Raw genomic sequence first — 21,173 nt, 5'->3', positions numbered from 1 at the left:
TTTGCTATAGATAGCCTCTATTAGTTTAAGAAATGTCCCTTCTATACCAGTTTCTTAAGTGTTCTGATCATGAAGGAATGCTGGATATAATCAAAAGCTTTTTCTGCATCAGTTGAGAGAATCATATGGTCTTTATTTTTTAGTTTGTTTATGTGCTGAATTACATTTATAGATTGACGTATATTGAACCAGCCTTGAGACCCTGAGATAAATCCCACTTGGTTATGGTGTGTAATTTTTTTGATGTGTTGTTGGATTCTGTTTGTTAGGATCTTACTGAGTATTTTTGCATCAGTATTCATTAGTGATATTTATTGGTCTATAATTTTCTTTTCTTGTAGGGTCTTTCCCTGGTTTGGGAATCAAGGTGATTTTTGCTTCGTACAATGTGTTGGGTAGTATTCCTTCTTTTTCTATATGTTGGAAGAGGTTTAGTAATATAGGTACTAGTTCTTCTTTAAAGGTTTGGTAGAATTCTGACATAAAGCCATCTGGTCCTGGGCTTTTCTTTTTAGGGAGATTTTGTATAGTTGATGCTATTTCAGAACTTCATATGTGCCTGTTCAACATTTCCACTTCCTTCTGACTAAGTCTTGGTAGGTGGCGTACTTCCAAGTATTGGTCGATTTCTTTCAGATTTTCATATTTCTGAGAGTAAAGTTTCTCGTAATATTTGTTAAGGATTTTTTGAATTTTTGAGGGGTCTGTCGTTATTTCATCTTTACCATTTCTGATTGATGAAATTAGAGATTTTACTCTTTTTTTTCCTGGTTAGGTTGGCCAAAGGTTTATCTATTTTTTTGTCCTTTTCAAAAAACCAACTTTAGGATTTATTGATCTGTTGTATAATTCTTTTGTTTTCAATTTCATTTAATTCTGCTCTGATTTTGTTTAGTTCTTTTTTTTCTGCTGGGTTTGGGGTTGGAATGTTCTTCCTTCTCCACTTGCTTGACATGTCCCATTAATTTATTAACTTCCTCTCTTTCTGTTTTCTTTAGGAAGGCTTGCAGTGCTATAAATTTCCCTCTTAGGACTACCTTTGCAGTACCCCAGAGGTTCTGGTAATTCATGTCTTCATTGTTGTTTTGTTCCAGAAATTTGGTGATTTCCTCCTTAATCTCATCTATAACCCATCTACCCTTCAGCATAAGGTTCCATGTTTTTGTATGGGTATGCAGGTTCCTGTTGTTATTGAGTTCAACTTTTATTCCATGATGGTCTGAGAAGATGCAAGGGATAATTTCTATTTTTTTTAAATTTGCTGAGGTTAGATTTGTGGCCCAGGATGTGGTCGATTTTGGAGTATGTTCCATGGGCTGATGAGAAGAATGTGTATTCAGTTTTGTTGGGATGAAATGTTCTGTAGATGTCTGTTAAGTCCAGTTGTTGAATGGCTAAGTTTAAATTTAAGATTCCTTTGCTCAGCTTCTTTTGGAGGATCTGTCCAGCACTGCTAAAGGGGTGTTAAAATCTCCAACTACTATGGAACTAGAGGAAATCGAGTTGCTCATGTTTGTTAGAGTTTCTCTTATAAACTGAGGTGCGTTCTGGTTTGGTGCATAAATATTAATAATTGAAATCTCATCATATTGAGTATTACCTTTAACAAATATGAAGTGTTTATCCATATCCTTCCTTATTTTGGTTGGTTGAAAGCCTTTTGCACCTGCGAATAGGATTGCAACACCCGCTTTTATATGCTTTCCATTTGCCTGGAGTATAGATGACCACCCCTTCACCTTGAGTCTATATTTGTCTTTTAATGTAAGATGCGATTTGTGTATACAGCAGATATCTGGCTTGAGTTTTTGTATCCAGTCAGCCAACCTGTGCCTCTTTAGAGGACAATTTAAACCATTCACATTAATTAAGAATATTGATAAGCCTTTCGAGAGTCCGGTGGACATTTTTAATCCTTTTGCTACTGTGGAAGTTGGAATTTGATCAAAATTTTCTGGGTGGGTTTACTTTTGTGGTGGAGAATTATGCTGGTCTTTATGGAGGATAGGTCTGAGAATATCCTGGAGAGCTGGTTTAGTTGTGGCAAATTTCTTCAACATGTGAATGTTGTTAAAGTATTTAATTTCTCTATCATAAATGAAACTCAGTTTAGCTGGGTACAGGATCCTGGGTTGAAATTTATTTTGTTTTAGGAGATGAAAAGTCGATGACCATCCTCTTCTAGCTTGAAAGGTTTCAGCAGAGAGATCTGCAGTTAGATTCTAATATTCTTGCCCTTGTAGGTGATGGTTTTCTTTTGTCTGGCTGCTTTCAGAATTTTCTCCTTCATATTAACTTTAGTGAAATTGATTGTGATGTGTCCGGGGGATGTTTTATTTGGGTTGAGTCGTGCTGGAGTTCTGAAACTGTCTGCTATCTGAATTTCAGAATCTCTTGGCATGTCTGGTAAGTTCTCATTCATAATCTCATGGAGAAGAGACTCTGTGCCTTGTGAAGGCACTTTCGGGGGATCCCTATAAGACAAATATTGGTTTTCTTCTAATTATCCCAGTGCTCTCTGAAAGAGTGATCTGTTTTTGACATCCATTTCTCTTCCTCTCTAAGAGTTTGGGAGTGTTCGAAAGCTTTGTCTTCAATGTCAGAAATCCTTTTTTCTGCTTGCTCCATTCTGTTACTGAGGGATTCTACTGTGTTTCTCAGATCTTTTTTTTGTTTTCCTTTTTTTTTTTTTATTGTTGGGGATTCATTGAGGGTACAATAAGCCAGGTTACACTGATTGCAATTGTTAGGTAAAGTCCCTCTTGCAATCATGTCTTGCCCCCATAAAGTGTGACACACACCAAGGCCCCACCCACCTCCCTCCTTCCCTCTTTGTTTCTCAGATCTTTGAGGGCTGCAACTTCTTGTATCAATGTGTCAGAATCTTTGGTCATTTGGTCTTTGAATTCGTTGAATTCTTGAGACATCTTTTGGGTTACTTCTTGGAATTCTAATTCGATCTTATTTGCTATCCAGATTCTGAATTCAATTTCTGACATCTCAGCTATTTGTGCATGGGATCTTGTGCTGTGTCTGCCCCATTGATCCTTGGGGGGAGGTGATCTACTCAGATTATTCATATTGCCAGAGTATTTCCTTTGATTTCATCTCATGATTATTTTTCAGTGTTGCCTCTGGCTGTCCTCAGAGTTGGGGTGGTGTCTCTCCGAGATTAGACCCCAGGGGGGATCACTCTATTGTTGCTGGATCTTCGTAGGGAGTGATCCTGTATAACTCCTCTGGGGCTGCCTCAGCCAGGGAGTTCTGGTTGTGGGAGCAGCTCCAGAATGTGACACCCCCGGATCCAGCAACAGGTCGGGGGGTGGTGTACATGGTTCTGGGAGTGCCTGGCACCCAATAATTTTGGCACAGAGGGCCCAAGTCTCCAGTAGTCTCTGGCCAGGAGAAGGGCTCCACACAGAGGCAGGGAGGGCTCTGGAGGGCACGCGGTTGCCAAAGTCCCTGGCCAGATGAGTGGGCAGTGTGGAGGCAGGGAGGGTACAGGAGGGAGGACGCAGGGTTGTGTGGCTCCCGGAGTTCCTGGTCAGGGCGTGAGGAGGCCTGGCGGGTGGGGTAGTGGGTCCCTTTGTAGCTCTTACTGGGGTCCGGGAGGGTGCCGATCATGTGTCCCGGCGCAGCTCTTCCGGAGGTGTGGGAGGGGAGGGTGCTGATCGCAGGTCCTGGTGCAGCTCTTCCAGAGGTCCGGGAGTGTGCCGATCACCACCATCAGCATTTTAGAAAGCCACTATAGAAGGTCAAGAGTTCCTATGACCAAGGAATTCATACAGAGCCTCAGCCCCATGAAACCACCTGAAATTGAAGTCAAACAACCTAAGACAATATAAATCATTGGCACATAGTCTAGAGGAAAAAGTAATAAGATATTTAAACGAGTCATTTAAATGAAAGTAAATTAAAAAATAATGAGTGATAGCTTTTCCAGATGGTAAGGAACCAGTGTAAGAACTCTGGCAATATGAGAAAACAATGTTTTAACATACCCAGAGCATCACACTAGCTCTCTAGCAATGGATCTCAACCAAAATGAAAATAATTCATGACATGAGTGAAAGATTTACTAAAGAGATGTTTAAAAACAAACAGAACACCTGGAGATGAAAGACTCGTTGATGGAATTGCAAAATGCAGTTGGAAGGTCTAACAATAGCTTAGGCCAAGCCAGAGAGAGAATTTCAGAGCTTAAAGATAGGTCTTTTGCATTAACCCAGTCAGATAAAAATAAAGAAAAAATAATTACAAAGAGCGAACAGGGTGGTGCCCATAGTTTAGTGGGTAAGGTCCTGGCCACATACACCCAAGCTGGTGGGTTCAAATCCAGCCCAGGCCAGCTAAACAACAATGACAACTGCAACAATAACAAATAAAAAGTGAACAGAGACTTTGAGAAATGTGAGATTATGTAAACCATCCAAACCTATGCATCATAGGATTCCTGAGGAAGGAGGAGAAATTGTAAAAAGTATATAAAACCTGTTTGAGGGAATAATAGAGGAAAATGTCCCTAGTCTTGCAAGAGACTTAAACATGCACATAGATGAGGCCCAGGGAACACCAGGGAGATATGTTACCAAAAGGTCTTCACTGAAGGATATCATCAGCAGACTATCTAAAGTCTACTAGAAGGAAAAAAAATTTAAAGTAGCAAGACAAAAACATTTAATTACCTCTAAGGAACGTCCTTTGGACCTAACAGCTGACTTCTCAGCCAAAACCTCAGAAGCTAGAAGAGATCAAGATCCTAGCTTCAATATTCTTAAAGTAGAGATCTATTAGCCATGAATGTTGTATCCCACCAAACTCAGCTTCATAAATAAAGGAGAAAGAAAGACTTTCTTGGATAAGAAAATGCTAAGGCAATTTGTTATCACTAGACTTGTCCTATAAGAAATGCTCAAGGAAGTTCTAAATGTGGAAATGAAAGGTCAGTGCTTGCTATCATAAAAACACATGAAAGTATAAAACTCACAGCTCTTACAAAGATAATTTCACAATTGAGAATACAAAGCAATTAGGTAAAAATCACCATTATGACAGGAGCAGAACTTCAGATATTAATATTAGCTTTGCATATAAACAAACTAAATGCCTCACAAGATATAGATTGGTGGAATGAATAAAAACTCACAATCTGAATATCTGTTATATTCAAAAGAATTGCTTAACTTTTAAAGATTCTTATGGACTTAAGATAAAGGGGTGAAAAAATATTCCACACAAATGAAAATCAAAAGTAAGGATGAGTAGCTATGCTAACACCAGATAAAAAAGATTATAAATTAACATCAGTACAAAGAAAGAGGAGGCTCTTATATAATGATGAAGGAATCAATTCAATAAGAAAATATAAAAATCCTAAATATATAAGTACTCAACACAGGATCACCCTGATTCATAAAACAAATGCTACTAAACCTAAAAGATAAACAACAATACAGTAAAAGCAGAAGACTTGAACACCTCCATTGATAGCACTAGACAGATCCTCAAGAGAGAAAATCAACAAAGAAACACTGGACTTAAACTGGACTCTAGAACAAATGGACTTAACAGACATTTATAGAACATTCCACTCAACAATTGCAGAAATACATTCTTCTTATCAGTGCATAGAACATTTTCCAAGATAGATCATGTATTAGGCCACAAAACAAGTCTCAATAAATTTTAAAAAAATGAAAATCATATCAAGTATCTTCTCAGAACACACTGGAATAAAACTAGAAATCAATTTTTCTTTCTTTTTTTTTTTTTTTTTTTGCAGTTTTTGGCCGGGTCTGGGTTTGAACCCGCCACCTCTGGTATATGGGGCCAACGCCCTACCCCTTTGAGCCACAGGCGCTGCCCAAGAAATCAATTTTAAGAGGAACTTTCAAAACTATATAAATACATGGAAATGAACCTGCCTTCTGAATGATCTTTGGGTAAACTATTAAATCAAGATTTAAATTTATTTTTTTTTTAAATTAGTGAAACTAATGGCATTTATCAAAACTTCTGAGACATAGCAAAAACAGTGCTGAGAGGGAAGTTTATAGAGTTAAATGCCTATTGCAAATGTTGAAAAGTCACAAAATAGCAACCAAATGTTACACCTCAAGAAAGTAGAAAAACAAAAACAGGCTCGGTGCCTGTGGCTCAAGCAGCTAAGACACCATTCACATACACCTGAGCTGGCGGGTTTGAATCCAGCTGGGCCCTCCAAACAATGACAGCTGTAACCAAGGAATAGCCGGGCATTGTGGCGGCGCCTGTAATCCCAGCTACTTGGGAGGCAGGGGCAGGAGAATTGCTTGATCCCAGGAGTTGGAGGTTGCTGTGAGCTGTGATGCCACAGCACTCTATCCAGGGAAACAGCTTGAGGCTCTGTCTCAAAAACAAAAACAAAAAGAAAACAAGAATAAACCAAACCCGGAGCAGTGTGAAGAAGAGGAGGCGAGAACGACCTCCGGACCGACCAAAGCTTGCGCGTCGCTGCATCCCTGCGTACAGCGCCTACGTCCCGTCACCGTTGCCACCATGCCCAAGAGAAAGGCTCAAGGGGATGCTAAAGGAGATAAAGCCAAGGCAAAGGACGAACCGCAGAGAAGATCCGCAAGGTTGTCTGCTAAACCTGCTCCTCCAAAGCCAGAGCCCAAGCCTAAAAAGGCCCCTGCAAAGAAGGGAGAGAAGGTACCCAAAGGGAAAAAGGGAAAAGCTGGCTCTGGCAAGGAGGGGAATAACCCTGCAGAAAACGGAGATGCCAAAACAGACCAGGCACAGAAAGCTGAAGGTGCTGGAGATGCCAAGTGAAGTGTGTGCGTTTTTGATAACTGTGTACTTCTGGTGACTGTACAGTTTGAAATACTATTTTTTATCAAGTTTTATAAAAATGCAGAATTTTGTTTTACTTTTTTTTTTTTTAAGCTATGTTGTTAGCACATAGAACACTTCATTGTTTTTTGGGGAAGGGGCGTATGTCACTAATAGAATGTCTCCAAAGCTAGATTGATATGAGGGAAAATGTTTTTCCCTCTAGTTTTGAGAGACTTCCTCTTGGCTTCCAAGAGAAGGGATTCCCTGATGTTGACACACAGCTACCTTGGCACAAATGCCTTGTGGTATGGAAAAACTAATTTGTTTTTATGTCCTATTCTCTCCCTGTCTTCAGCATAGTCTTAACTCCCTTAAACCCAGTCACCTCTTGTGACCTGACCCCCAATAATTGGTTACCAGTATATCAAGGAATCTGGACTTTTTCAATAATACCACTGAGATGGCATCCCTCAAAAGAGCAGCAGTTCCATTTGTAGATTGTTGGATCTTCAGATAAATTCTGCCACTTTCATTTCATTTCCTGAAATGAAATGGGTCGGCTTGTGAAAAGTTGTTAAACAACATGCTAAATGTGAAATGTCAACCCTCACTCTAAACTTCCCTATTCAGAGCATCAAATGAAGACTTCTTTGGGTTTTATAGTGGCTTTCTGATTTTTGGTAGAACATTGAAGAAGGGAGTTTGAAAGTTGTTGTATACTGTTAACGATCGTCTGCCCATGTCCTGCCTGAAATACCATGATTGTTTATGAAAAGTATCTTTAATAAAGCTGGATACAGTTTGGCTTGGAAAAAAAAATAATAAAAAAAGAATAAACCAAACCCAAACTACCAGAAGAAAAGAAATAAAGATCAGAACAGAACTAAGACATCAAAATTGAGACAAAAAAAAAAAAAAGGAAAAGATCAACAGAATGAAAAGGTGGTTCTTTGAAAAGATAAACAAATCAATAGACCACTAGCTAGATTAAAAAATTCAAATAAGTTCAATCAGAAATGAAAAAGAGACATTATAACTGATACCACAGAAATACAAGAGGTCATCCAAAACTACTGTACACATTTTTTCCATCCACAGACTAGAAAACATAGAGGAAATGGATGAATTCCTGGAAACTATAACCTCCCAGGCCTGAAACTATAACTTTCCAGCAAGTAGATGTTCTGAAGAGAACAATAATGGATAGTGAGATTGAATCAGTAATAGAAAAAAAATCTCCTGACAACAATAACAAAAAGCCCAGGACCAGTTGGGTTCACAGTTGAATTCTATCAGATATACAAAGAAGAACTGGTACCAATCCTACTGAAACTTTTTCAAAAGATTGAGGAGGGAATACTTCCTTAATTCATTCTACAAAGCCAATACCATCCAGATACCAAAGCCAGGAAAGGACACAATAAGAAAAGAAGACTACAGGCCAATATCCATGATGAATAGAGATGTGAAAATCCTCAACAAAATATTAGCAAATCAAATCCACCACAAACAAGTTTTATCCCAGGGATACAAGGATGGTTCAACAAACGCAAGTCTGTGAATGTGATTTACCCCATAAACAGAACTAAAAACAAAACCCATATGTTCATCTCAATAGATACAGGAAAAGCATTCTATAAAAATGCAGTAATGTACACAGTTATGATCTAATAAAAAAATAAAACCCAGCATGCTTCATAATAAAAGCTCTCCATGAACTAGGCATAGAAGAAACATATCTTACCATAATAAAAGCTATATATGACAAACCCACCACCAACATCATACTGAACAAGGAATAGTTGAAAGCTTTCTTACCAAGAACTGGAACAAGACCAGGATGCCCCCTTTCACCACTTTTATTCAACATAATACTAGAAATCCTAGCCAGAGCAGTCAGGCAAGGGACCAGACGTAAAGGGCATCCAAATTGGAAAAGAGGATGTTAAATTATTGCTAATGCTACTCTTACACCTAGAAAACCCTCAAATCTCTTCCAAAAGATTCCTTGATTTGATGAATGAATTCAATAAAGTCTTAGGTCACAAAATCTGTACACAAATCAGTGTATTTTTATATACCAATAATAACCAATCTGAGAACCAAGTTAAGAACTGAGTCCCATTTACAATAGCTGCAAAAAATAAAATAAAATACCTAGGAAAAATCTCTACAAGGAAAACTACAAAACACTGATGAAAGAAATTGTATACAAACAAATGGAAAAATATCCCATGTGCATGAATTGAAAGAATCAAAATTGTTGAAGTGAGCATACTGTCCAAAGCAGTATGAAGGTTCGGTGCAATTCCTGTCAAAATACCAATGTCATTTTTCACAGAATTAGAAAAAAAATCCTAAAATTTATATGAAACCAAAAAAGAGCCTGAATAGTCAAAGTAATCCTAAGCAAACAGAACAAATTCAGAGACATCCTATTCCCTGACTTCAAATTATGCTACAAGGCTGTAGTAACTAAAACATCATGGTACTGGCATAAAAGTCAACACATGGAACAGAATAGAGAACTCCAAAATGAAGCCATGTGCCTACAGCTAACCTTTGACAAAGCAGACAAGAACATACACTGGGGAAAGGCACCCTTTTCAATAAATGGTGCTGGGGAAATTGGATAGACACAAGCAAAATAATGAAACTAGATTTCTACTTCTTTCTGTATATAAAAATTGATAGACACAAGGAGAATAATGAAACTAGATTTCTACTTCTTTCTGTATATAAAGATCAACTCAAGATAGATTGAAGACTTAAATGTAAAACCTGAAGCTATAAATTTCTGAAAGAAAACTTAGAAAAAACTCTTCTGGATGTTGGCGTAGGCAAAGAATTTATGATTGACCCCCAAACCAAAAACAACCAAGACAAAAATAAACAAATGGATCTTAAACTAAAAAGCTTTCTGCACAACAAAAGAAATAATCAACAGAATAAATAGTCAACCTATAGAATGGGAGAAAAAACATGCAAACTATGAATCTGACAAAGAATCTAGAATCTCCAAGGAAACTGACACAACTCAGCATGGAAGAAAAACCCAGATGAATCTCATCAAAAAGTCAGCAGATGACATGAACATATATTTATAAAGAAGATATACATGTGGCCAGGCGTGGTGGCTCACACCTGTAATCCTAGCACTCTGGGAGGCCGAGGTGGAGAGATTCCTTGAATTTTTGAGTTTGGGATCAGCCTGAGCAAAAGTAAGACCTGTCTCTACTAAAACTGGGGGGAAAAAAAAAATGGGGCATGAGGATTGCTTGACTCCAAGAGTTGGAGGTTCCTGTGAGCATTGATGCCATGGCACTCTACCCAGGGTGATAACTTGAGACTATCTAAAAAAAAAAAAAAAAAAGATATACAAATGGCCAATAAACATATGAAAAAATGCTCAACATCCCTAATCTCTAGAGAAATGCAAATTAAAAACCACAATGAATGTCATCTTACTCCAGTCAGAATGGCCATTACTACAGTGTCAAAAAACAATAGATGTGGTCTCTCTAGCCTTCTTCTCCTTCATGAGAGGAACCCACTTCCAACTCTCTTCGGAAGTGCTTTAAACTTTCTCTTTGTTCTTCTTAAATAAAATCTCTTTGTTACTCTGAAAAATAAAAATAAAAAAACCCAAACAATAGATGTTGGTACAGATTCAATGAAAAGGAAATACCTATAAACTGTTTATTGGAATGTAAATTAGTACATCTGCTGTGGAAAACAGTATGGAGATTTCTCAAACAACTACAAGTAGATCTACCTTTCAATCTACCCGGTTTCCCTGAAAATAAGACATCCTCCGAAAATAAGACCTACTTACAGGAAAGATAAGACATCCCCTGAAAATAAGACCTAGCGCATCTTTGGGAGCACACCTTAAAATAAGACACTGTCTTATTTTCGGGGAAACAGGGTAGCAGTCCTATGACTGGGTGTTTACCCAGAGGAAAAGAAGTCATTATATCAAGAAGATACCCATACTTGAATGTTTACCAAAGCATGATTTATAATAGCAAAGATATAGAATCAACCTGTGTGCACACCAACTACTGAGTGGACAAAGAAAATATAGTATTTACATGTGTATATACCATGGAATACTACTCAGCAGTAAAAAAGAATAGAGCAATGTCTTTGCAGCAACCTACATGGAATTTGAGGCTATTATCCTAAGTGAAGTAACTCAGGAACAGAAAACCAGATACCTTATAAATGTGAGCTAACCTATGAGTATGTATGGTCACACAGGGTGCAAGAATAGACATTAGAGACTCCAAAGGTGGGAGGATGGGGGGATGAGGGCTGAGAAAATACCTATTTGGTACCGTGTATACTTTTGGGTGATGGGTTTACTAAAAGCCCAGATCTCACCACTGGCCATCTATCCATATAATAAAACTACTCCTACCCCCTAAATATATCAAAATAATAACAATAAATTTAAATTTAAAGCTTTTTTAAAAAGAAGTATTACCCATTCTTTTTTTTTTTTTCCCTGCTGATGCCTGTATTCTTTAGGACCTAATAGGAAAAAGCAATCTTTAGTTTTTTCTTTTACCTAAATTGAATTATATGCAAAATGAATATGGGTCTGCTAGCCTCTACCTACAATTCTGAAATTCAAATTCGGGAAAATCTGAAAACCATATCTTTTTATACCTCAGTTAGCAGCTAAACCTGATCTTTGACCTGAATTAAAATAAAGTTACTTATGGTCTTTTTTTATCCCAGTCAGACTTTTTTTTAATCTCAGTGTAAACATATTAATGTATTTGGTTATAGATTGGTGTCTTAGTCCCTGCCTGAGGTATTATAACATGGTGTATGTACATATTACATTTCTAAATGTCTCAAAAACTCTGAGTTCTAAAGCATGGCTGATCTCAAGGTTTTCAGAGTTGAGATTGTGAATTTGCATTATCCTCTGTGATTGATGCCCTGGGTCCTTTCTAATAAGGCATACTGTCTTGCTGCTTCATAAGCTCTCTAGTATACCTAGCAAATCAGGAGCCATGAGACTAATTTGTATTTCAAGAAGGGATAGGGTAGGCTTGGGGGTAGGCTTCTTGAAGTTCATTTTAAGGAGATACATGGAGTCAGCTTTGGAGGAGCTTTTTTTGGCTAGCCTAAGAGAAGTGGATCTATTTCTTATTAGTCTGCTTACCTATGAATTGGGAGGATCATTTAGGCCGCAGTTACTCAGCACTATCATTGTTCTCTAAGAAAAAGTATTTGGAGAGTTTTCCTCTAAGAGTTAGCATATTATTCCAGGTAATACTTCTTACCATGAATGATACTGGTTTGTTAGGAAAGACTGATATTATCACTTTGCTGAAAGCTGTTCATATAGTTTGAGCCTAATAAATATTTTTGTTATTGATGATGATGATATTTAGTTAAAAGTTTCATCAGTGAAGGAGATCTTTCCATGTGTTTTCAGGTGGAATACCAATGTGAAGGCTTTCTTGAAAAGAATAAAGACACCGTTTTTGAAGAACAAATTAAAGTTCTTAAATCAAGCAAGGTAACCATCAAAAGGCTTACTCTAATCAGGATATATTCAATAAAATGTTAGTTACAGAAGCATTAGCTCTTTAACAATAATAATTGTTTTTCTTTTTTTTTCTTTTTTTTATTTTTGGGGATTCATTGAGGGTACAATAAGCCAGGTTACACTGATTGCATTTGTTAGGTAAAGTCCCTCTTGCAATCATGTCTTGCCCCCAATAATTGTTTTTCTAACAAAAACTTTTTGTTTTTAATTCATCAAATATATGGGACTTTCAGTGTGTCAGGTCCTGTTCTAAATGTCTTACAAATGTCAACTCATCTAATCCTTATAATGAGGTGGTATTGGGCGGCGCCTGTGGCTCAGTCGGTAAGGCGCCGGCCCCATATACCGAGGGTGGCGGGTTCAAACCCGGCCCCAGCCAAACTGCAACCAAAAAATAGCCGGGCGTTGTGGCGGGCGCCTGTAGTCCCAGCTACTCAGGAGGCTGAGGCAAGAGAATCGCTTAAGCCCAGGAGTTGGAGGTTGCTGTGAGCTGTGTGAGGCCACGGCACTCTACCGAGGGCCATAAAGTGAGACTCTGTCTCTACAAAAAAAAAAAAATGAGGTGGTATTATTTCTTTCATGTAATGGATGAGGCATCTGTGGCATAAAGACTTCATGGCTAGTGAGTTTTCAAGCCAAATTAAAACTCAGGCCATCTTCCTCAGAACCTGCTCTTTTAACTACTGTGCAATATTGTCTTTCAGTTTTATGTGAAATTATTACCTCCACAGTGGCTCTAGATTCTCTTATGCCTTTGTGAGAGACTGTAAGAGAAAACAGTTTTTTTGCTATGTCATGTTGGAGGGCAGTTCTATGACTCCATGTCCTATGACTCCATCCTGATGGAGATCAGTCTCTGTTCACCATTAAGTGCAGTTCCAAGTGTGGCCCAAAGCTCTTTAAAATTGTTTTTCTAAGGCATTGATACCAGAAACACTGCTCTCCAGTGGGGAAAGAGTATTCCAGATGGCAAGGAATTAGGGCGGCTATACTACATTATTAGGTTGACTCCTCCCTCCATACTTTGACCTTCTTTCATCCAGAAAGGATGGGGAAAGAAGCTCAGCTCAGGGAACAAAACCAGGAAGCCAGTTATTTAGTTCAGCAAAACGAATATTCCTATATTCAGTAAAAAGTAAAAATCTTCATGTAACTTCTTTTCCATTACTGACTGGTACTCTTTATTTTTCTGATTTATTCTATGAGAATTCCTATAACTTCATTGTAATAGTACGTGAACATTTTGACCCTTATTTTTGGAATAAAAACTTTTTCCTTCAATTATTTTGGTAATATAGAAATCATATAAAGACCAAATGTAACTTTTGACTCTCAGAAAATGAGTCAAAGTATCTAGAGCAAAATTCAGGGGTTTTTTTTCCCTTAATTTAGCAGGAACTGGGCTTTAATGGTTTCTAGCTTTTCAGATTGACATGTAAGAGAAAATTCCCTTATTTTATTCAGTTAAAGATCTTTATTATTTTGTTTTATGAATAGTGATAAAAAAAACTATGAAATTCTATTGTTAACACTTTGCCAAAGTGATTTGCCTTAAACAGAACATTCATAGGTTCTCATTCTTGAGGTACCTTTAATCAGTTTTCTTTATTCTGATTTAGTTTTCTGACTGGCTAATGGGTCCTCAGAAGGTATTATGCATTCTGATGACTCATTTGCAGTGACTACCAATCTGTGTACTAGCATTTTTGCATTGGAAGTGGGGAAGTGTATGATTTACCCAACAAGGCTAGTTTTTTCCCAGTTTTTGCATTAGAAGTGGGGAAGTATATGATTTACCTAACATAGCTAGTTTTTTCCAAGTTTTTGCAGAAGCCCCACCCTTGGAGTGTGAAATTTATAATCTTTCTACACCTAATAGAAGCAAGTATAAATATATAGGTCTCTATATAGTGTTAATTTGTTTTCTTGGAAGCATTAATTTTAGAAGATGAATATTTGTTATGTGTTTTGAGGGTAGTCGTTTTGATTTTGTTTTCTCCAACCATGCTTGTAGAATTGTTGCCATTTTTCCACCTATATACCTGTAGCATTTATCTCTCCTTCCTTTCAAATTGTTGGCTCCTAACGCAGATACTGATTATTTCTGGAATGTGTCTCTGACAGGGGATGCCTAAGGAAGGGAGTCACTATTTACTGAAAGTCTATAAAGGTTTACATTTGCATTTGAGTTTGGAGTGTAATTTCCTGTAACTGTTTCTGACTCAGTTTAAGATGTTACCAGAACTATTTCAAGATGATGAGAAGGCCATCAGTCCAACCTCAGCCATCTCTTCAGGGCGCGTACCTCTCACCCGTGTTTCTTCCAAGCCTACCAAAGGCAAACCAGGCCAGATGGCCAAAGAGCACAAGAAGACGGTGGGGCACCAGGTGAGTTCAGACACTGCTGCTGCTGTGCTTTTGCCCCTCTGGCTTACTGAAGCCTCAGGTCTTCCTTCAGCTTCTAGGTAGGATCCTCAGGTGGGGAGAGGCTAGAACTTTTACTCTGAGATCGCATAACACCATCCACTCAAACTTTTCTCAACCCAGTTTTAGACCTGTGACTGCATAAACCTTTCTCAAAACTATTCCTCTCCATCTTAGTTCTTTTAGTGCACATCCTCCCTCTTGGACCACAATTGTCTCTGTAGTTGTACAGAACATTGATCAGCTCCTTCAGTCAAGAACTGGGTACTCTGCTTTCTTTGATATCTTGTGCTCTGTGGGAGTGGAAACATTACATGTATGCTTAGTACCTGAGCCAGGGTAGGGGCTTTGGATGGGAAGCTGAGTGATGATCTGGTTGCTTTTCTGTGATGGGACTGTGTGCCCAGTATAGATAGGAGCAGGGCCTGACAGGCATCCACAGCCTCTAATCCTGATCCATAGGGACCATGTCCCTAATGGTAACCCTTCTCTAGTTGTCCTCTCCCATTCTCCCACTCATCCCCTATACTCTAAGTCAGCGGTTCTCAACCTGTGGGTTGCGACCCACAGGAACTGTATTAAAAGGGCCACAGCATTAGGAAGGTTGAGAACTACTGCTCTAAGTCATCTGCTACTTTTTTCAGTGTATAACAGCAAAGTTCTAACTTTATTTGATTTAATAGACTTAATATTCTTAAAGCAAGGTTATATTGTTAGTCACATATGATTAAGCTCGTAGAAGGAAACTACAGAAGCTATGTTAAAAAGGGGAATAGAGAAAAGGGATAGGAATAGAGCAAATGTATATTTAACAGAGTGAGCCCAGAAATGGTAAAGCTTAGGCAAATTTTAACTGAAAGTCCTAGCATTCTTGTTTAGTAGCAGTTCCCCTTCTGAAGATGGGTCAGGTTCATAGGTGGCAAAGTCATCTCCATTAATGTCATAGAAAGAGAATTTTAAATTGTTTTAAATCATCTTTGACTTTTGACAAAACCCTTGATGCCCCTTTCTGCCCCTGGTCATGCAGTTCCGAAACTCCCTTCACCTGCTTATGGAGACACTCAATGCTACCACCCCTCACTATGTGCGCTGTATTAAGCCTAATGACTTCAAGTTCCCATTCACGTAAGTATTTCTTAACTACTGAATTAAAAAGTGCCCATATACCATAAAGAGTAGCAAACCAACATATGGAAAAATAATTAGGCTAAATCTTGATGTCTGATAGAGGGAAACTACTAGTTAGTAGAATTTTTTTCAATTGTTGTTTCTTTTTGAGAATGTGAGGACAAATTAGCAGTTAGACTTCTGAGGATTTAAAAAGTTGAGGTTAATGGAGAATTTTTAGTTTCATTTTCTGTTTTGAATTTATCCCATGCTGGGTGTGGTGGCTAACACCTTTAATCCCAGTACTCTGGGAGGTGGAGGAGGGCGAATTGCCTGTGCTTGCAAGTTCGAGACCAGCCTGAGCTAGAGTGTGACTCCATCTCTAAAAATAGCTGGGCATTGCAGTGGGCGCCTGTAGTCCCAGCTACTCAGGAGACTAAGGCAAGAGACTCACTTGAGCCCTAGAGTCTGAGGTTGCTGCTATGAGCTATGATGCCACAGAACTCTACTGGGGTGAGACTCTGTCTCAAAACAAAAAGGAATTTATCCCAGTTCAAAATTTTCCAGGACTTTTTTTGTTAATTTGGGTATTAGTTAAAACCAATTAAGGGTGCTTTGGCAAAGGCTTACTTGCTGCTTGCCAACTGTTGAAACCATCAGAGAAGTCTTCTTTTACCAACTTTTCATCCTACTGCAAATACTGTGTATGAGGGGAGAATGAATCTTTCTGGAGTTTTTTTCCAAAAATGGAAATATTTCTCTAATTTTAAAAGTAATAGATGTACACTGTAAAAATTTTTTTTAGGAAATGTAGACTAGTATAAAAATAAATGAAAAAGCATCCCTCCCACCCAGAGCGATAGCTATTGTGAACTGGCATAGATCCTTCTTGGCTAACCACTATCCCTTCCTTTCCGGTCCCATGTGCACGTGTAGGTTAGGGTTGGAGAAAATGAGGAAGAGAGAGACAGTCATTGGCAAAAGGGAGGAACTCAGGCTATAATTGCTATTTTGCCTCTGATTTTAATTTTATAGACTGTGGGCACTTTCAATGATAATATATAGAAATCCACATCATCATTTTAATGGCTCTAGAGTATCACATTGTATAGATATATCATCATTTTAATCAATCCCTATTGACAACCATTTAGGTAGTTCCAACAATGCTGTAATAAACATCTTCTGCCAAACATTTTTGTGTATTTGTCTTGATTACCTCCTTAGGAGAATGTATTTCTAGAAGTGGAATTTGTAGGTCAAAGACCAGACACATTTACCAAATAATAACTTCCACAACTTCTCCACAAGGAATGAGTGCTCATTTCTCTAATCCTGCTAATCCTACTCTGGAGATTGTGTGTTAGACTGGAGCGCAGTTCTGAAAGATTGCCATCCTTCCCTCCTTGTCACCAAGAATTCCTTTATGGAGGAAATGAAAAGCAGGAAGAAGCTGCTACATCTGGGCTACTCTGCTGGCTGGTCCTAGGGAATTAGCCAACTCCATCTCCCACCCCAATAGAACCACTGAGAAGATACCACAGGAAAAGAGTCCACAGAGCTTAACTAGGAAGGGAGTAATAGGATTAATCATCTGATGGAAGGGAAACCTTTACCTCTTCCTCTGTTAGTGTCAATTTAACTGTATGATACCGTTTGTCTAGTGAAACAAATGTAAAATGTTATACAAAATTAAAATGTTTTTCACTGATGCAGATACTATATCAATGCTTAATATGTACATAATTGATAGCTTTTAGGACCCCAATACTTTTTTAAAAAAAATAACTGAATGAGACATACTTAATTTGTCCTTCCTGTTGGAGGGATTTTCAGGGCTAGCCAGTCTTTTTTCCTGGGGAGCTATGAATTATGGTGAGTGAATGAATTCTGAACATTTATAGAGGGGCCATGCCATGTAACAAGTGTGGAAAAAGTAAAGGGGAATTTTGAATTTTTTAAAAAATATGCTCAATGGACTTTCTTATGAGTTGGTATGAATCACAGGTAATATTTATGGCTCTTTCTTTTTACTGTTAATTATGTGTATTTTGATTTTGATTGCATTTTGATTACTGCTCCACCTTTTGAGCTTTCTTTTCTGATTTATCCATTTTGCTCTTTACAAAAGAATTTAAACTCAGACTGAGGAGAGTAGTTAGTGGCTGCAGCTAGGTTCTTTGTGGATTAATGACTTTCACTGTTATGGGTAGGTTTGATGAGAAGAGGGCAGTGCAGCAACTGAGAGCATGCGGTGTCCTGGAAACCATCCGAATCAGCGCAGCAGGCTTCCCCTCACGGTGAGCCTGGCATTTGTCAAATGTAAGGGATCCTGAAGGGTGAGATTGCTAGTTCTTTAAATAACTGATAGGGTTTTCTTTTTTTATAGGTGGACTTACCAAGAATTTTTCAGCCGCTACCGTGTCCTAATGAAGCAAAAAGATGTGCTGAGTGACAGAAAGCAAACATGCAAGAATGTCTTAGAGAAACTGATAGTGGTAAGAAAGATTTCTCCGGAGATATTGGCCAAAAGCCTATTGTTCTGACCTGTGAGAGCTTGGGGACTTCCATGTTAAATGCCACTAATTCAGATTATTTGGGGGTGGGATGTGGAGTGGCACATGGTCTTGGAGGTTGAGGACCACTGTGTTTAGAATGCTAGCACTAGTGAGGATGGTGGTCCACTGTCAGGAAACAAAATTTTGAGGTCTGAACACATTCTGTTTGGAGAGTTTAGTCATTAATAAAAATCTACCTAGTACTTATGGAAGGCACCAGGCCAAAGGCTGTGTGATTAGGAAGAAGGAAGTCTTGTTCTCAGGTAATGGAGTCTTTCTTGGAAAATAATGCATTTTAAAGATAAGTATAACATACTTTAGTGTCTATATCAGTGGTTCTCAACCTTCCTAGTGCCGCGGCCCTTTAATACAGTTCCTGTGGGTTGCTACCCACAGGTTGAGAACTGCTGGTTTATATCAAATGCTAGGTGAGTGGGATAAAAAATCAAAGGAAGGCAAAGCCACATCCAGCCGTAGGTAGGAGAAATGATTTCACAAGAGTTATATTTTGGGTCAGGCCCTGAAGAAAGGGTCGGATTGTACAAAAATGGAAGGAGGCTGGGCACAGTGGCTCATGACTATAAATCCAGCATTTTATGAGGCCAAGGTGGGAGGACTGCTTGAATCTAGGAGTTTGAAACCAGCCTGGGCAACATAGTAAGACCCCATCTCTACAAATTTTTTTAAAATATAGGCAGGTATGGGTGGCACATGCCTTTAGTCCCAGCTACTTGGAAGGCTAAGGTGGGAAAATCACTTGAGCCCAAGAATTCAAGGCTATAGCGAGCTGTGATTAAACTGCTGCACCCTTGCCTGGGTGACAGAACAGTAAAGGAAAACAAAATGTGGAAAGAGAATATTGTAAGGAGCAAAGTGTAAAGAAGGAGGAAAGCACAGGATTTGGTCAGGAAATAGTACCTTTAGCAGTGTTAAGATTTGTGTATAGGACAGTAGAGAAATAGTTAGGAAATGAAGGTTGGCGTTACAGAGTCTTTCCTACCAGCCTAAGGAGTTCCCAGCCTTTATTGTACATCAGAATCACCTGGAATTCTAAAAACCCAGATTGCTGTGCCCCTCCATCAGAACTTCTGATTCGGTAGATTTGAGATGGTTCCCAGTAATCCACCTTTGTAACCAGTTCCCAGATGATGCTAATGGTATATGAGGACTGATTGCATTTCGAGAACCACTCACACTCACCTAGGCGTCCTCGAACTTTTTAAACAGGGGGCCAGTTCACTGTCCCGCCGGCCATTGGAGGGCCGGACTATAGTTTAGAAAAAAAAACTATGAACAAATTCCTGTGCACACTGCACATATCTTATTTTGAAGTAAAAAAACAAAACGGGAACAAATACAATCACACCGCCTCATGTGGCCCGCGGGCTGCAGTTTGAGGATCCCTGTAGAGAATTTAAGATTTGTGAAAGGTTTCTTAACACTAGTCTGGATGAATAACCTCACTCTGAGGTAATTAGTGATAATTACTGTTAACTAAATGTAATACCCCTTCTTTGATAGTAAGACTTTTATCTTTTTTTTTTTTTGAGATTGAGTCTGACTTTGTCACCTTCAGTAGAGTGCTGTGGCATCACAGCTCACAGCAACCTCCAGCTCTTGGGCTTAGGCGATTCTCTTGCCTCAGCCTCCCGAGTAGTTGGGACTGTAGATGCCCACCACAACGCCCGGCTATTTTTTGTTGCAGTTTGGCCGGGGCCAGGTTCGAAACTGCCATCCTTGGGGCCGGCACCCTACTCACTGAGCCACAGACTTTTTTCTTCAAAAAGAGTTAAGGCCACTTTCTTAGTAATGTTAAAAAAAAAAACTAATGTTTTTTGAGTTTGGCCCAACTTTCTTCTGACCTGAGTTCAAATGGGATATAGAGCAGAAAAGAAGAGTGGTGCTATGCCTGTTCTCCTCACCCAGGCCCTGCTAGGCCTGCACCTAGGCATTGCAGGGAATTTAAGCAGAGGAGGCTGTGAGATGGAGGCAAGTTTGGTGTAGGACACATGGGGGGGAAATCTGAGGTGGATAGGGACTCAGATGGGGAGACAGCTGGTTTCTAGTTAGGGTTGTATGTCAACTTGATTGATTTAAATTGAAATCATTTTAGATTTTTTAGATATAGGTGGAGGTTTCTGATTCTGGTTTCATGTACAATGTAGGAGATACCTGCTTACAGTGAAAAGTGATTTTTTCTGTTTTTGCTTAGCATTTTAGATTACAGTGGTGATGATTATACATAAATTTCATTCTTTTGATATGAATGAGAAATGGGTAATAATTTGCATGCTTCTGCAAAGGTGAATCACAGTGTACTAGACAGAAAGGTGCATGTATGTCTGTGTTTATGGCTCAACTATGATTATGCTCAAAAGTCAATGAGTAATATAAATGATTATGTTTTTGTAAAAGGAGTTTGTAATTTGTAGGATTTTAGACACATTTAAGTGTTTTGTTTGTTTTCAGATACTGTTGATAAAACCAAGAGACCAGTGCTTAAATATTTAACTCTTAATACGAATACCCAAGGATTTTCTGTTTTTAAATTTTTATTTTGTATGCATTTCTTCCTTCTTTATTCTTCACACTGGTGTTTTTGTCCCTTCAGCTTTCTCATGGAGTAAACAGCCTGATGTAATCCTTACAGCCTGGGTCAGTCAGAGAGAGTGTCAGCATCTCCATTTCCTTAAGATGTTTAA

General features: G+C 38.6%; 2 protein-coding genes across 5 annotated transcripts in view; both read left to right on the top strand.

Moving 5' to 3' along the window:
• Window positions 1–21,173, top strand: part of MYO5A (myosin VA) — a 210,103-nt gene that overhangs the window by 115,412 nt on the left and 73,518 nt on the right. For all 4 annotated transcript variants that reach the window (XM_053595125.1, XM_053595127.1, XM_053595126.1 and 1 more), the window contains exons 14-18: window positions 12,269–12,352; window positions 14,609–14,770; window positions 15,834–15,931; window positions 18,127–18,213; window positions 18,303–18,411. In XM_053595125.1, coding sequence (XP_053451100.1) covers window positions 12,269–12,352; window positions 14,609–14,770; window positions 15,834–15,931; window positions 18,127–18,213; window positions 18,303–18,411 — 540 coding nt within the window. The remainder of the gene's footprint in view (window positions 1–12,268; window positions 12,353–14,608; window positions 14,771–15,833; window positions 15,932–18,126; window positions 18,214–18,302; window positions 18,412–21,173) is intronic.
• LOC128588386 (non-histone chromosomal protein HMG-17-like) lies at window positions 6,426–7,327 on the top strand. Its single transcript, XM_053595142.1, has one exon. The coding sequence runs from the start codon at window positions 6,538–6,540 to the stop codon at window positions 6,808–6,810; it is 273 nt and encodes a 90-aa protein (XP_053451117.1). The 5' UTR covers window positions 6,426–6,537; the 3' UTR covers window positions 6,811–7,327.

This window comes from Nycticebus coucang, chromosome 6 (genome assembly GCF_027406575.1).
Source record: "Nycticebus coucang isolate mNycCou1 chromosome 6, mNycCou1.pri, whole genome shotgun sequence".
Classification (NCBI taxonomy): Eukaryota; Metazoa; Chordata; class Mammalia; order Primates; family Lorisidae; genus Nycticebus; species Nycticebus coucang.
The sequence above is the reverse complement of the archived record's forward strand: the minus strand, read 5'-3'. Positions and strand labels throughout refer to the sequence as shown.

Bases quoted from the DNA above. Each gene is read 5' to 3' on its own strand.
- LOC128588386 (XM_053595142.1), top strand. From the start codon at position 6,538: ATGCCCAAGAGAAAGGCTCAAGGGGATGCTAAAGGAGATAAAGCCAAG.